Genomic DNA, 15229 nt, shown 5'->3' on the forward strand with positions numbered 1-15229 from the left:
AGCCTTGTCTGGTCAGTGCTTGAATGATGGGGAAAAGGTGCGGGGGTGGGGTGGGGGGGGTGCTTAATGAAAGCAGATAAGTATTTAAGAAAAAGAAAAAGGCTTATCCCCCTCACTCCCCCGTCCCCAGCACTGTGAATACGACAGAAGTGAGGTAGCCTCTAAAAGTACTACGGGGACCCGTGTGACGCAGTAGGGAGCAGGGCGGACTGACCTGGAAATGTGTCCAGTTACTGGGGCTGGCTGCATGGGGGACAGGAGAGCAGGGGGTGATTTCACCTGAGCCTGTAACCTGAGCCAGGAGGGGAGTGGGGCCAGGTGACACCTTTGCCCGGGAAACTGGACAAAGGGAGGGGAGGAGCTGGGGGGAAGGGGGCAGAGGCTAGAGGGGGTTTTGCTTTCAGTTTTGGGCTGGGTGGTGAAATGCAGGGAACCTCAAAGCTGGGTCTAAGCTCCTTTCCCCCCAGAGGGACCTGGCTGAGGGGTCCTGGCTGTACCTACAAGCCCTGCCGGGGACTGTGTTCCTGTCGGCTAATAAACCTTCTGTGTTACTGGCTGGCTGAGAGTCCCGGGGAATCGCAGGAGTGAGGTGCAGGGCCCTGACTTCCCCCACTCCATGACAACCTGGCCCTTCCAAACTGCCCCTGTAATTTGAACCCTGGGTTTGATGCCTTCCCACTGGCTGAACAAAGGCTGTGGACAGAAATCTGGAGCGCCTCAAGCCAGACCTGGTCTGCTTTAATGTCCACCCAGGTGCCCAGCAAGGACAGATGGGTTCTCCCACAATCCACTGTGAAAAAAATCATGGAGCGGCTCGGCTTGCTGCAGCAGGAAGGATCGTGGCGGGAGGAGGGGTCCTGACGTCTCAGCACCTCTCCTGAGTGAGTCTAACGCCCGTGGGGACGCAGGGCATTGCAGCCACATGAGTATTATTTTGCAGGGTGGCTGCACGCATTAACTCGACACAAGTCGCTCTAGTGCAGATAACTTCAGCTAACTCTGCAGGGAAGAGGTACCTTTCAGTAGACAGAAATCAGCCTTGAGCATGATGGGGGAGCATCTCAATTGGGTTTTTTTTCCTTTGGACTTCTTGATGTATAGGGACAAGTGAATTGCAAATAGCAAGGAGTGGGGCGGGATGGAAAGAGACGAGCATGAGCAGCAAGCACTGGAGGAAGGATTTGAAAAGTGTGCAGAACAAATGAACCACTCTGGAAATTCATAAAGGCAAATTTGAGATGAGGGGCTGACTTGAACGCACCCACCCCCACACACCAGCCCCCGTTGCCTTGCAGATGATTTCCCACGGCAAATTCATTGAAGATCCAACTTGCTTGGAATGGATGAATTGCCTCTTCTTGAGGCAACCAAACAGCATTATTCAGCCTCTGATTGAGACGTCTTGCAGGCGACTGAAGGACCCATCCTTTTTCAGTGGATGGCTGTGGGTGCACAAAGGGAAGGCTGGGATCCGCGGGTGAGCAGCGCTTAAAGAGAAAGCAGAAGCTGGACTCCTCCTTGCTTTTGACTGCTCCCTTGAGACATAGATGCTTTATGGTAAATGTGTTTTGCTGGTCCTGTGAATGGCTCGTGAGGAATGCGCTTTCATCTAGTAAATGCCAGCTCCATTTATCCTCCCATTCCTCAGCTGTACGAGTAGATTGATGGATTGCAATTTCCCCGCCGCCTGCAGTGCTCGGCGCTTTCATTCATGGCCAGGTGCCTTCAGAGCGCGCCCCAGGTTCACCCTGGGAGGAATAAATCACAGTGTGTGAGAAAGGGCTGGTGTGTGGGTGAACATTATGGAGAGAGCCGTGCAGAGGGCCAGTGGGTGAAGCAAAGGCCTTGATTAATTGTATGTACCCAGAGAGGAGCAGCTGGCTGCCCTTGTGGCACTCAGCTAAGCAGCAGGAAAGCAGGGTTCAGGGCCTGATTCTGCTGCCGATGCCCTGAGTGGCAAGTCACTTAGACCTGTGCCCCGGGCTGAGCTCATGTGGTGATCCAGGGGAAGGACCCTGGCCTGGGAATCAAAAGAAAAGCTGGGTTCAGTTCCTGGCACTGCCAGTGACCTTGGGCGTATCGTTTCCCGTGGGCTGCCCAGCCTGGAGGACCTGCGGGGCAGGGAATCTGCCTGGGTAGCCTCAGAACAGTAGAGCCCTGAGCTCAGCTGGACCAGGGCCCCATTGTGCTAGGTATGAAGGGGTTTCTAGCTAAATATTGGGTGCTTTGCGGCTGACCATACGTTACCTTGGGCTGACGTTACAGAATGGTTTGGGGGAGCTAGTAATGCACTGGCTTTGACCAGCTGACCTGGCCTGCAGCCACTTGGCGGGATAAACAAGTGAGGAGATAAAGAAGGTCTGAGGCTGTGAAGTGTGGGGATAGAAAACGGCAGTGCCTCCTACCAGAGCCTGCTTGTGGGTGAACATGCCTCCCCCCACCTTTAGAAGGAGGTGATGATTAAAAGCAGGTGTGAGAATTGCTTTAGACAAACAGTCTCACCTACGGACCCTGGCTTTGTGGGTGCCCAGGAGCTCCCCACACTGGAACAGTGCCTGCTACGAGCCCTCAAGGACAAGGCAGGAGGGTCCAGGACTGTCTGTAGCAGAAGGGGTGTAAGCATTTATTCTTGCTTGCTTGCTGGGAAGCACATATTTAGTAACGCATGAAGGCTGGGAGGCTTCTTATACTTTGGCAATAAAACGGGATATACTTATGCACCTGGCGTGGCTTCACTGATTGTATCCAAGCCCCCGGTTGGGACCGACAGCGTGTGATACAGACAGTGAAATTCCTCCATCGGTAAAATGTTGGTAACAAATTTCCCTGCGTCACAGGGGCGAGAGGAGGCAAGATGTGGCTGGCAGCTGTATGTGCATACAGGGCCAACGAGATAGGGGGAAGCCGGTACAAATTACCAGGGCCCGGCAGTCTGGAAGGGGGCCCGGGGCCCGGCTTCGTTGGCCCTGTTTAGCCGGTCCGCCCTTGCTGGGGGGCCCGAACCCGCTCTCGGCAGCCCTGGGTGCATACACTCCCACTCATGACAGCCTCTTCCTTATTCAGTGAGGCTTCAGAGGAAGGGGGGCAGCTGCCGGTGACTGACAGGCTCAATGTACATGGATGAAATCCCAGCACAAGGAGGTGCCTGAGCATGCACCAGCAATCACGGAGCCTTGTCAGGATGATGGACAAAAAGCCTTGGGGCAACGGTGCCCAGGTGAGGGGGCACCTAGGGGTGCAGTGGAAATATCTGACCACCATAAAGAGGGACAGTCCATGGCCACGCCCCAGAGAGCACAGAAAATGGGGCTCCCAGGTTCTGCTACACGGCAAACATTTCTCACACAATGCCGCCCCCCCCCCCCCGACCCTGAGAAATTAAATCCTGCATGATCTATAATTAGAAATGCAGCATCTGCCCCCAGTTTACTGAATGGGCTTGTTGTGATGGTGTCCCCACAAAGCTTTATGGAAATATGCTTATGAATGTATATATGACATAACTAGAATATTTTATGCTACATATGCCCTGTAACATGTCTCTGTAAAGGTTCTGATCTACTGAATCTATTAATCCTGTTTGTATGCATGTTTCATGTTTGTATCTGAAGTTATGAATATTGGCTGTGTACCTGCTTGATTTCTAAGTAGCCTTAGTAAAGCATTTGGTCAGCTTCTTGAGAAGGGAATGTGCAAGTTAGGTGCCCAAGCAAGAGGCACTTAAGGGACAATGGATCTTGGAAGGCTCCAATCCACATAAGAAATTTTCCTGAGGAGGTTCAAAGTAACATGTGAGCAATGGCTGCCTGGAAAAAAGGAGTCATGCATGGACATGTGGCTTGCCCAGGTGACTCCGAAACTCCATCTTGGAGCTGGACTTTGCATAGGAGAGAGGAGGGGGTCTCCCCCCCCAAGAGAAAGGCTGTTTAAGCCCATGGGAGACCCCTCCATTTTGTCTTCAGCTGGCTAAAGAGAAAGCCTCTCCCCTCCCCAGGATACTTGAAAGAAACTGGAACAAAGGAGTGACTACAGGGGGTGTGAGTGATGAGTGTGAGTCTGGACCCAGACTGGACCCAGACTAGTCTGTAAAAGGAAGCTTACCGGTGAGGTTTTTATCTGTACTCACTTTTCTTGGTGTATTAGACTCAGACTTGTGTGTTTTATTTTACTTGGTAATTCACTTTGTTCTGTCTGCTGTTACTGGGAACCACTTAACTCCTGCTTTCTGTATTTAACAAAATCACTTTTTACTTATTAATTAACCCAGAGTATATATTAATACTTGGGGGGTGGGGGAGCAAACAGCTGTGCATATCTCTCTACCAGTGTTATAGAGGGTGAACAATTGATGACTTTACCTTGTATTAGCTGTATAAGCTTTATACAGGGTAAAATGGATTTATTTGGGGTTTAGACCCCATTGGGAGTTTGGCATCTGAGTGTTAAAGGCAGGAACACTTTTGTAAGCTGCTTTCAGTTAAGTCTGCAGCTTTGGGGCACGTGGTTCAGACACTGGGTCTGTGTTGGAGCAGACTGGCGCGTCTGGCTCAGCAAGACAGGGTGCTGGAGTCCCAGGCAGGCAGGGAAAGCAGGGGCAGAAGTAGGCTTGACACATCAGTTGGCAGCTCCAGGGGGTTTCTGTGATCCAACCCATCACACTTGTGACCTGCATGGTGATTTAGCAGCCAAGCTGCAAGGAGCTCTCCACATTCAGCAATAACTAGAGCTGAGCAACTAACTATTATTCTGGGTCACTGACCCAACCGAAACATTGACAATCGCTTAGGGGTGAGGGAAATGGGTTTTTTCATTTTTGAACTGTGACGAAGTGGGGGGTTTTCTTTGGTTTTCCAGTGGCTTGGATGCAGAGGGAATGGGACTCAGTGTCCCTGGGTGTTGGTGAGGGGAGAGGGAGTTTGTTGGTACACAGGACTGGAGAGGGAACTCGGGACCCCGGTCGAGAGCGTGGAGGATTGAGACCCCAGCGACTGGTGACCTGGTGCCCTGGTGACTCAGCTCAGGAGTTGCAGCCGGTTCTGGCTGGTGGCTGGACAATGGGCTGCGGGGAGAGGACCCCGGTGATCTGACCAGCCGGTGTCAGCCAGAGGGGGCCAGAGGAGTGCTGAGAGCAGGAGAGACCCAGGCCTGCCTGTTTCCCTGGAGAGAAGACAATGGATAGAAGCAGGGCTTGGGTCTGGGGATGTCAGAGGCCCAGCTGGGAAGCAGGAGGGGCTCTGGGCTGGAGAGAGGGAGCAGGCAGAGCCCCCCTGGATGCAGGGGGACTGGGATGTACTGGGCTGAGGGAGGCCAGGTCTGAGGCCAGGCCTGAGGCCGGAGAGTTTCCTGTGCTGGGTTCAACTCTCAATAAACCCTCCTGTTACACTGGCTGAGAGTCACTCTGGTCTAGAGAATGGGGTTTGTGGGTGGGGAGGGCATCAACCCCTTTGGGGGTGGAGGCCTGGGGGGCCCAGAGCGAGGGGACTCCCTGAGGGGGCCCACAGTAGAGACAGATGTGCTAAGGCTCAGAGAGGTGCGGCTCCAAGAGGTGGAGGGGCCTGACCCCGAGAGAGAATGGCCCCCCAAGAAGGGCTGTCGCTCTGAAAGGGGCACCCCCCACAGACCGCTCGGGGCCATGAGTGGGCACGATTGTGAGTCCATGACATGAACTTTAACTCTTTTTAAAATAAAATTGAATTACAATTAGTCATTGTCAGGATAACAATTAATCATTTGAGATCAAATCATCCAAATGTTTCCTTAGAAAATGTCAAAATGAAACATAGATTTTATTTTTTTTAAACCAAGACAATTCAGCAGATGCAACACAAATTTGCAAAATGTCTTGGTCGATCTGAATCTGCATTTTGTGGCCAAAAACGAGCTTTGACTGAACCATTTTGCCCCGCAGTGGCTCTAGCCAGGTGTGGGGTTCTGTGGGCTAAGGGAATTTGGACCAGGCTGTGCAATTCTGTCTTTTATTAGGAGAGAGGATCTACTCCACATGGAACGTTTCTGCAAACTGGGACTGGACGCAGAGGTGCCAGGTTCCTTGGGACCCTCCCACACCTGTCACTGGCTGAATAGTCTCTAGCCTTGACAGCAGAATGGAACTAGTCAACACAATAGGTCTCTTCCAGTCTCACCTATTTCTAGAGCTGCCATCACTCAGACCTCTGGACTGTTGTCTCCACAGCTCCTGAGACGGTGGGATTTTATAAAGACCAGCAGCACCTGTGCAATGCTGACCTCCTGCATTAGAGCAGGTCAGAGACTCCCACACCGTGACTTCTGCGTGGAGCCCAGGCACTGAAAAGAGAGACGGCAAGTGAGCAAGGACCCACATCATCTCTGGGGAAGCTGCCTCAGTCCTTCCTGCTCAAAGTCAGTGTCCTTCCCAGCTTGAATTCTGCTTTCAGCTCCCAGCTCGTGTCTTGTCATGGCTTTGCCTGCTAGAGTAAGGAGACCTCTAACCCCAGGGAGCCTGTTCAGAGGCTCGTGGTAGCAATCAGGCTTCTGCAACACTGCAGCTACGCTCTGCCCGGGGGACACGGAACTGCTGGGATCCCTCCATCTGCACCACTATTTTTTCCCCTCCTGCCACTATCTCAGTGACTGACTGTACTGAGAAACGCTCCGCCTCATTGGCCATGGACTTCTCTCCTTGAGCAGGAAAGCCACACTTAACTTTTCCCTGCATTTCACACTGGAGATAGACGCTCCCTGCTCCTGCTTTAACAGCTTACACTACAGGTGCATTTGCTAGAGTGATATTTATGAATGTTTTTAACGTTGAAGTATATGGAATATTTAGCCAAAGGGCTTTATTGCAATGGAAACCTTAAATACTGAAGAGGCATGTCACACTATCGCTGTCAGCTCGGGAAACATTTATATCCGACTCATAACACAACCCTAAAATTTAGTGTGGCCAGTCTGTGCTGCAAGGTCAGTTACATGCACTTGTGGGAGCCTGGCAGAGGCAGGACATGTGCTGGCCTGTGTTCAGGTCTCATCTTCCACCTTAGCTCTGGCGAGTTTCCCTGAACCTCTATGGGAAGAGAAAGATTCTCCAGCTCCCTGTCTCCCCTTGACACCTTTGCACAGTTTCACCTTTGCATGCTAGGCACCAACTCCCCCTGCTCCCCACCCCTCTGCAAAGATGGGCACCAGCTGTGTCTCTTCTCATGCAGCTACAGGGCACTGCCAGTTAGCAGCTGGGCATGCAACACACTGAGGGCAGGGGGCTTAGTTCTCCCTCGTCCTGCCCCTCATGCAGCCAGAGGCTAGAGCAGAGCAGGCAGCGGATGCTGCTCTGATCCAGTAATGTTTTGTGCCCCCTCGCACGGAGAACCAGTGCATGGTGCCCACAGAGGTGACAGTTACATTGTGGGCAGGCAGCACTGTCCAGCTGGTAGACCCCAGGCCTAGGGGCTCTGTTCCCAGCTCTGTCACTGACCTGTGTGTGACCTTGGGTAAGTCCCTTTTTCTCTATGCTTGTTTCCCCCTCTCACCCTTTGCCCGATGATGCCACTTGCCCAGGTTGCAGGCCGACTAGGCACATCACGGCCCCTAGCACAGTAGGACCCTAATGGGCTACTAGATTATCGACCCAGCCCTGCCTCCATCTTTAGGACAAGCCCCATTAAATGATCAGAGTAAATCACATTTCGATTGCTTTATTCCAAGGATTCAAACTTAAAAACAAGAGATGTTACAGATAATAGATATGAAGCTTAAAAATCCCAGCCATGGAACCCTGGTACACCAATCCCTGGTACAGGAGCAGACTTGCTAAAACTAAACTTAAGTTTCCAGTGCTGCTAATCAGAACATCCAGCAGTGAAATCCTTTAAAAAGGGAGAGGAATAGGCCTGTTAAGAGAATAACCTTGCAGCGGATCAGAGTAATAGGATGTAGTTCTGACATTAAAAACATTTCATAGCTTTAGTCACAAGTTATTCTTCTAACAGGCATCTTCAGAGACACAAGTCCCCAATGCTGTTGCAGGAGAGTGATCCTGCTAGCAGCTCCTGGACTTTCATGCTCTCCTCCTCTGTCCCCACACAGCAGTTTAATTAAAAATTCAGGTTAAGAAAGGTTTTCAGCCCCTGCAGTTGTTTGCATCACAAGATAAACCAATGACAGACCAGCTGGCAACAGGCAGATTCATGACTGAGTCACCGCAGGGCCATGCAAGCGGCAGCAACCGAACGTCTCTTGGGAAGCATAGGTTACATAGAGAAAGCCGTCCTCATCCTTGTGGTCACGGTACACCTCCCCCATGGTCATGCCCATGCTCGGCAGGTTCTTGTTGTTGACTAGCAGGTAGAAGGCCTGGGTCGCTGTCAGGGACATGCGAGTTCTGGGGGTTTAAGGAGATTTTCAGAGGCTGTCAGATAAGGAGACTCACCATGGTTCCAAGAAGCATGAATTGCAGCATTTGGCATCAGGCGTTACTGATGTCATCAGCTGCTGTACAGACAGGATGGACCCTGCCCAAGAGACCTTGGCATCCTAGTACAAGATGGAACAGGTGAATGAAGCAGTTAAAGGCTCTCGATCACTATGCAATGTCTCTGGCTCTCCCTAGTCACCAAGCCTCAACACTGAATGCATGTAGGGGAGGAAGAGTCATTTCCATGAGACAGGGAGCTGAGGCTAAGTGATGCACCCAAGGCCATCCAGGGAAGTCAGTGGCAGAGCAGGGAGTTGACACCCCGCCTGCAGCTCTCTCAAGTCCCAGGCTAGGGCCAATAACCCCTGCTCTGCCCTTCCTCTGTGTGTTCTCAGAGTCTGCACAGAGCATCTTTCAAAGAGCTATTCACCACTGCCTTGCACACATGCTGCGCTGGTTATTGTAGGGTTGGCTTGCATATGTGCTGTTTGTGTTGGTTAATCCTACTGGAGCGTTTGTGGTTAACAAGGTTCTCCTGACACAGAGGCCCAGTGGTAGTTCACTAGTCTGCATCTGCAGCTTTTATCATAATGTGTCAGACCTGACACCGTTGTGTTTGGTGCAGTGCCACATACTAACAGTGAACACCACCCAATGACTTTTGAGACCAGCTATGTACAGTGCTAGAATTGCTCTCAAAGTCTCTCTGGCAAGACATGCCAAGCCCAGTCTGCCTAGGCAATGGAATGTGTATTTGCTTGTTGGACCTGCCTGGTCACCAGGCAGAGACAAGGAAGGTACCTTTATATCCCAGGTAAACAAAAGCATCAACCTAGCGAATGGGATAGATGGCCTCGGAGTAGCATCATGGGGGAGGAAGCTGCAGGAATTAGTGTGGTGTCAGTTCCCTGGTGGGAACGGCAAGCTGGGTCCCCAGGAGGGCTTCCTGGCTCCTGCAGCAGGGTCAGGGACCTTTAGGAATGGAGAGGAAAAGCCATTTGGCCTCCTTCACGGGAAGGGACCAAAGGAGCCAAGCACTTGCCACTGTTATTCCATATCCTTGGCATCACTTAAACAAGAAGGATGGGGATTAAGGGACTGGTTTTACTTTTGCTATAAACCAATTCAGTCCTTTCATGAAAGCAGAGCGTGTGTTAACCCCAGCTAAGTCCATGAACTGCGGTACTGTCTCTTCACTAACTTAGTAAAAAAGAACAGGAGTCCTTGTGGCACCTTAGAGACTAACAAATGTATTTGAGCATAAATGTGTTAGTCTCTAAGGTGCCACAAGGACTCCTGTCCTTTTTGGCGATACAGACCAACACGGCTGCTACTCAGTAATGTGTTTAAGAGTAGAGTGCAGGGGCTGGTGGATGCTACAGGGAAGATTTGGGGGCAGGGGGAACACCAGGAGAGTGTCAGAGTCACGCTGCACAGAGCAGCTGGGCATCGAAGCCAGGATGCAGCTGGTGTGCTGGCTGTCTGCCACAGCAAGAACCCTGCAGCATCACAGCACCACACCGCTGTCTTGTACTGCGCACAGGCCAGGGAAACATTCTGCCTCTTGACAGCCTCAGTGGTGCCACTTTGAGCAGGAAAGGAAAAATGCCAGCCCCAAACACATGGAGTAGCACAGTGAGCTGCTGCCCCGGCCTGTAGGTGTGGGGGTGGGTGGTGATGGGCTGCAGTTTTCCATTAGCCTCCCCTCCCCCCCTTCACCTTTTGTTGTTCCATCTCATCTCACTGATTACTGCAACCCCAAGACATCTGTACTAAGCCAGCTTGGAAAAGAGTTATTCAGGATCAGAGGGCTTGTCTACATCACAAAGTTGCAGCGCTGGTGAGGGGGTTACAGCGCTGCAACTTAGGAGGTGTACACATCTGCAGGGCATCACCAGCGCTGCAACTCCCTGTTTGCAGCGCTGGCCGTACTCCCGTTTTGTCTCGGGTGTAGAGGATCCAGCGCTGGTGATCCAGCGCTGGTAATCAAGTGTAGACACTTACCAGCGCTTTTCTTGACCTCCGTGGAATAAGCAGGTATCCCAGCATACCTGAGGAAGCCTCTGGTAATCAAGCTGGTCTCCTTCCCCGGTTTGCTCTCGCGTTCCCCGAACCCCCGTGCAAGCAGGTCTCCTTCCCTGCGGTTTGCAGGGGGGTTCGGGGAACGCGAGAGCAAACCGCGGCGAAGCTGGTCTCCTTCCCCGGTTTGCTCTCGCGTTCCCCGAACCCCCGTGCAAGCAGGTCTCCTTCCCTGCGGTTTGCAGGGGGGTTCGGGGAACGCGAGAGCAAACCGCGGCGAAGCTGGTCTCCTTCCCCGGTTTGCTCTCGCGTTCCCCGAACCCCCCTTGAAGCCGCCCAACAGCACTGCAGTGTGGCCACATCTAACACCACTTGCAGCGCTGGTTGCTGTAAGTGTGGCCACTCTGCAGCGCTGGCCCTATACAGCTGTACTAATACAGCTGTAACAACCAGCGCTGCAAAATTGTAGATGTAGACATACCCTCAGAGGAGCATGCAGGGCTGGGATCTGGGAGGGCTGTCTGTCTTGTTAAGCCTGGCAAGTTAGGTAGGTCTGGTCTCTGTTAGAGGGAGTTTCTTTGATCAGGTGCAATGCTGCTAATTAGCACTCTGAGCCTCTCCGACATCACTAACCACGGTTAGCAGGAGCTACAGCTTGTTTGCATCACTGCTAATTGCCTGCCTCTAATCAGCTATTCACCTGTGCCTGCTTGCAACTTCAAACAGATCATTCCAATAAAGCAGCAGAAAAGCCAAGCAGCAAGTGTGCCACTGCAGGCCTCAGCAAGGAGGCCATTCTCAGTCTCTCCTCCGAGCAAACAGCAGCAGCCCCTCCCTGTCAGGGGAAGAGGTGCCGTATCTGTTACACCAATTGCTCTGGTGGCTTGTAAAGCTTGTCTGGATTCACCAGTGCAAACCCTGAATGCAGATGCACTTAGAGTTCGAGCCTCATTCACCTGTGGTCGCCAGCTCTGACTGAAGCTGTTCTGGGAGATTCCCCCTCTCCCCACCCCCAACAGGACAAGGTCATTTCCTTAAACGAGCCTATTCAGGTCTCCTGGTTTACCTTCAGTAGTACCAGGAGATGGATGCTGATTCTGGGAGACTGCAGGCCAATCAAGCCTACTATCACCCTGGTTCCCAAATTAAGCTAGACAGGTTTAAGGGTGCAAATGCTTCTGCATTAGGGGTTTGCATTGATGCAACCAGTTCAGACAAACCTATTTAGTTAGATTGATGCAGCTTTTCCAATGTGAACAAGCCCTTTATATTTTAAAGAGGGTATGAGGGAAAAGATGTGACTGGTCCTTTCCCAGATCTGGATCACATGAAAGAGCAAACCCTCCCCCTGGGCGCTCATTCCTTACCGCAGGGTGATCACAAACTGAGACATGAACGAGTTCTGGGAAACCAGAAATTTGGTCCTATTGTTGGAGCAAAAGGGAGTGCCAATTCCTTGCTTTTGGCAACTTCTGCTTATCCGCCCAGTATCTTCCCAGCTAATCTTTGCATGTATGTAACCCTTCTTAATGCACATAGGCAAAATACATAGGAGAAAGATGTTAAGCGGAACCAAGTTGTCTGTAAAAGGAACTTGAGAAATGGAAGCTCTGCACGAAAAGGATGTTTGTAACCTAGTGTTAGAGCAAGGGTTAACTATCTGAACTATCCGCTTATCATCTAGGCTGCTTCCTCCCCAGCACTCAGGATAGACGCTAGGCAGATGCATCCTGATTACCCCTAAAGAGGAATGTAAACAATGTATAGGCTAATGGAATGTATGCACGCTAACTTGTTTGTTACAGAGTATAAGAAGGCTGACTCTGAGCTTGTAAGGTGTGTCCTCTTCCTTTGGCATTAGCCGAGAAAGAGGCACCCGCTCAGCTGACCGAAAATAAAGGTCTGGTATCCGTCATCCTGTCTTCCGTGCTGCCTCCTTGGGGTAATTGAGTAGCTCCAGGGGGAAACGAGCCTATTTGGCTAACACTATCCAACAGAGGCAGCTGCTTCTCCTTCCGGTAACGCTCCACCACCACCTGGAGCCAGAGACGAGAGACAAGTCAGAGCAGGACCTAGGGTGTTTGCAGAGCAGCTTTCCTTGTCCTGGAGGCTCAGGGCCACCTGAGACTGGAAACACCTCTTCTGAGGGTCTCATTTGCACCATTGCCAAGCCTCAGCAGCCAGCTCAGGCCCTGGTATTTATAAAGGAAGGTTGAAGGTTTTATTTGCTGGATGGTTTGAGCCCGTAAAGGTCTTATTTTCAGGCTGCCCCAAGCCACCAGGCTTAGAAGTTTAAACAAGCACAGTTTCCCCATGAGGAAAGCTATCACACAACACACAGCAAACTCATGAGAGCAGCCACACTGCCTTCACAGTGCAGAATTTGTCCTTCATCTGCAGGTCTCACTGAATGTCAGTCACTTCATCCACTAAATTTCAGGGCCCATGTCTCCTGTGCTGGCCTGAGGCGACAGTGCCTGGCATGCAGATACCAGGGTATGTTTGTGTGGGGGCAGGAGGGGAGGGGAGAACCACCCATAGCTGTGGGCCGTGAGCTCTGTTAGTGAAGATCAAGAAGAGTTAAACTCCCCCAGCACAGAGTGAGAGGAACTTTACCGGGATCTTGGTGGTGTACTTCGCCCGGATTTCAGCTGCTTCCCGCATCCTACTGGCTGCAACAAGAGAAACGACGCTTATGTATGGGGCCCTGCCTGGGCCTCCACCCCAGCTCTCTTCCCCCCCAATCGCATTTCTCCACCATTACCCCTACATTTACCCAGGCTCTTCCTCTGCTTGAAAGAGCAACTGTGGCTATTGCTTTGGCAGCGCAGCATCTTCTGGAGGAGGAAGGTTCCCACCACCCTCAGGACTCGCCCTGCAGATCCCTGTAACTGGTGAGGAGAGTAGAAGCTACCTGGGCCCCTGATATAGCCCCACCCGCCCACATGCTGAGGTGGGGGCGGAGCCAGCCCCAAGGCCACTGGCTCCCTGTAAACCTCCATCCAGGGTCCCGGAGCTGGCGCTAGGCAGAAGCAGACTACGCAATTGCTTAGGGCCCCACACAGCTCGGGGGTGGGGGCATTTGCTTTTTATGGCATGTTGAGGGCGCCTCGTGGGTTAGCAGGGCCTCTGGCTGTGCCATGCCAGTGCAGGGTGACGGTGAGACACCCAGGGCAAGCCCCGCTGTGCACCCAGGCCATGTCTGCATGAGGGGTAGCTGCTCCATCGGGCTTGTCACACCAATGCACAATTCCCTGGTCCAGCTGGGGCCCGACGGAGGCGGCCAGGGATGGTTTGGGGGTTCTGGCTGGTCGTCCAACCAAGCTGCCCCTGCTCCAGCGTCCCGGCCCTGCAGGCTGCCACTCTACACAAAATACGGCATGGAGGCTGCAGAGGGAAGCACTCCAAGGACAGGGTTCAGGGAGCCCCAGCCCAGCTGCAGTGGTGCTCGCTGCTGCTCCAGACAGAGCCAAGCACTACCCCCTGCGAGATGAACTGGGGCAAAGCTCCTGGGTTTGAGCCAGGCTGTCCCAGTGCAAACAGTGGCTCTGCCTGTCAGTGCTCAGGGTCTGGCCCAGAATGGGAATGCCAGTGACTGAATTCAAGGCCAATTCCCAGGGGAGGCTGCAGAGCCAGATGTACTTCAGCTCCCAGCCAGAGCCCAGCTCACCGCTGATGTCGGAGGGGTGGCCGTGGGGTTCAGGCCCTTTGCTGCAGCGAATGTGGGTTCAGTTCCTGGCTCTGCCACAGACGTCCTGTGTGACCTTGGGCCAGTCACTAGACGCCCGGGTGTAACAGTCTTTCTGGTGCGTGTTCAGGCTCTTTGCAGCAGGGGCTGCCCTTCACTGTGTCCGGACAGCACCTGGCACCGCGAGGCCTGCTGCCGCAGTGGCAGCCCAGGGCTTTGCGAGAGTCTGGCCAGGCCACCCGAGGCCTTGTCCCCAAGATCCCTGGAACTCAGTTCTTATCACGGTAATGACACAGGAGCTGTTGTGCTTGGAAGCGTAGCGGGCAACCAGCCACTTGTCACAGGCCGACTCCGCATGGACTCACAGCAACCCAGCAAGGCTATTCCCCAGCGTCACCGCTGGCAGTCAGGCTGCCGTGTTCAAGGCCCCAGCGCCTCTTGCTGGAGCATGACTGACCTCATCCTTCTCTGTTGTTTGCATCTTTTGTTCATCGCATTTCGCGAGTCCCCTCCTGCATGGCCTCATTGCCACCATCAAACCAACATGTGTGTCCACTGGCGCCTCGGACACCCGGCTACGCCAGAGCACGGCCCGTGGCTCGCTCTTTCGCCGCCTCTGAGTGGCGCATGGGCAGTGGGCACACACAGAAATGCACCTGACGCAGCGAAAGGCAGGAAGGCGGCGGCGAGGCTGGGTGGGAGCAAGAGGCTGAGGGGGAGGGGCGTGTGACTATTGAACGTAGTTTGTCTTTTCTGGCATAAAAAACATGATGGGAGTTTTGATCAGGCTTTGGCTGCGTAATTAAAAGGCCCCTGGGGCCAGCAACGTTCCAGCAGAGCGGTGCCAGGTGTGACTGTGGATCGCAAGGGCTCAGGCAGTGTCACGGCTCATAGGAGGAGTGGGGAGCAGCGACAGATCTGTAGCAGGTGACCCCCACCAGAGCAGGAGTCCCCAACCCATGACTGTCTATGAGGAGCCCCAGGGCACCTTGTGCAGGCATTTGCATGTGTACAAAGTGGGTGCATTCATTACAGGCTTGATTCCCCGCTCTGTCACCATGGCTTTACCCTGACAACAATGCAGCGGCTCTGGGCTTATGCTGATGTGAGCACACACGCCAGTCTAC

General features: G+C 52.9%; 1 protein-coding gene across 1 annotated transcript; it reads right to left on the bottom strand.

Annotated features, from left to right (window-relative positions):
* Nucleotides 1-8166: 8166 nt before the first annotated feature.
* Nucleotides 8167-13248, bottom strand: LOC127035229 (microtubule-associated proteins 1A/1B light chain 3C-like). The gene is made up of 5 exons (XM_050924862.1): nt 13191-13248; nt 13031-13086; nt 12405-12450; nt 11782-11842; nt 8167-8362 (listed from the first exon to the last, which is right to left on the bottom strand). The coding sequence occupies exons 1-5, from the start codon at nt 13246-13248 to the stop codon at nt 8167-8169; spliced, it is 417 nt and encodes a 138-aa protein (XP_050780819.1).
* Nucleotides 13249-15229: the final 1981 nt, after the last annotated feature.

Source organism: Gopherus flavomarginatus, chromosome 16 (genome assembly GCF_025201925.1).
Source record: "Gopherus flavomarginatus isolate rGopFla2 chromosome 16, rGopFla2.mat.asm, whole genome shotgun sequence".
Taxonomy (NCBI): Eukaryota; Metazoa; Chordata; order Testudines; family Testudinidae; genus Gopherus; species Gopherus flavomarginatus.

Bases quoted from the DNA above. Each gene is read 5' to 3' on its own strand.
- LOC127035229 (XM_050924862.1), bottom strand. From the start codon at position 13,248: ATGCTGCGCTGCCAAAGCAATAGCCACAGTTGCTCTTTCAAGCAGAGG. The intron at 13,087-13,190 runs GTAAATGTAGGG...CTCTTGTTGCAG, and splicing joins CAAGCAGAGGAAGAGCCTGG to CCAGTAGGATGCGGGAAGCA. The intron at 12,451-13,030 runs GTAAAGTTCCTC...CTCTGGCTCCAG, and splicing joins AGTACACCACCAAGATCCCG to GTGGTGGTGGAGCGTTACCG.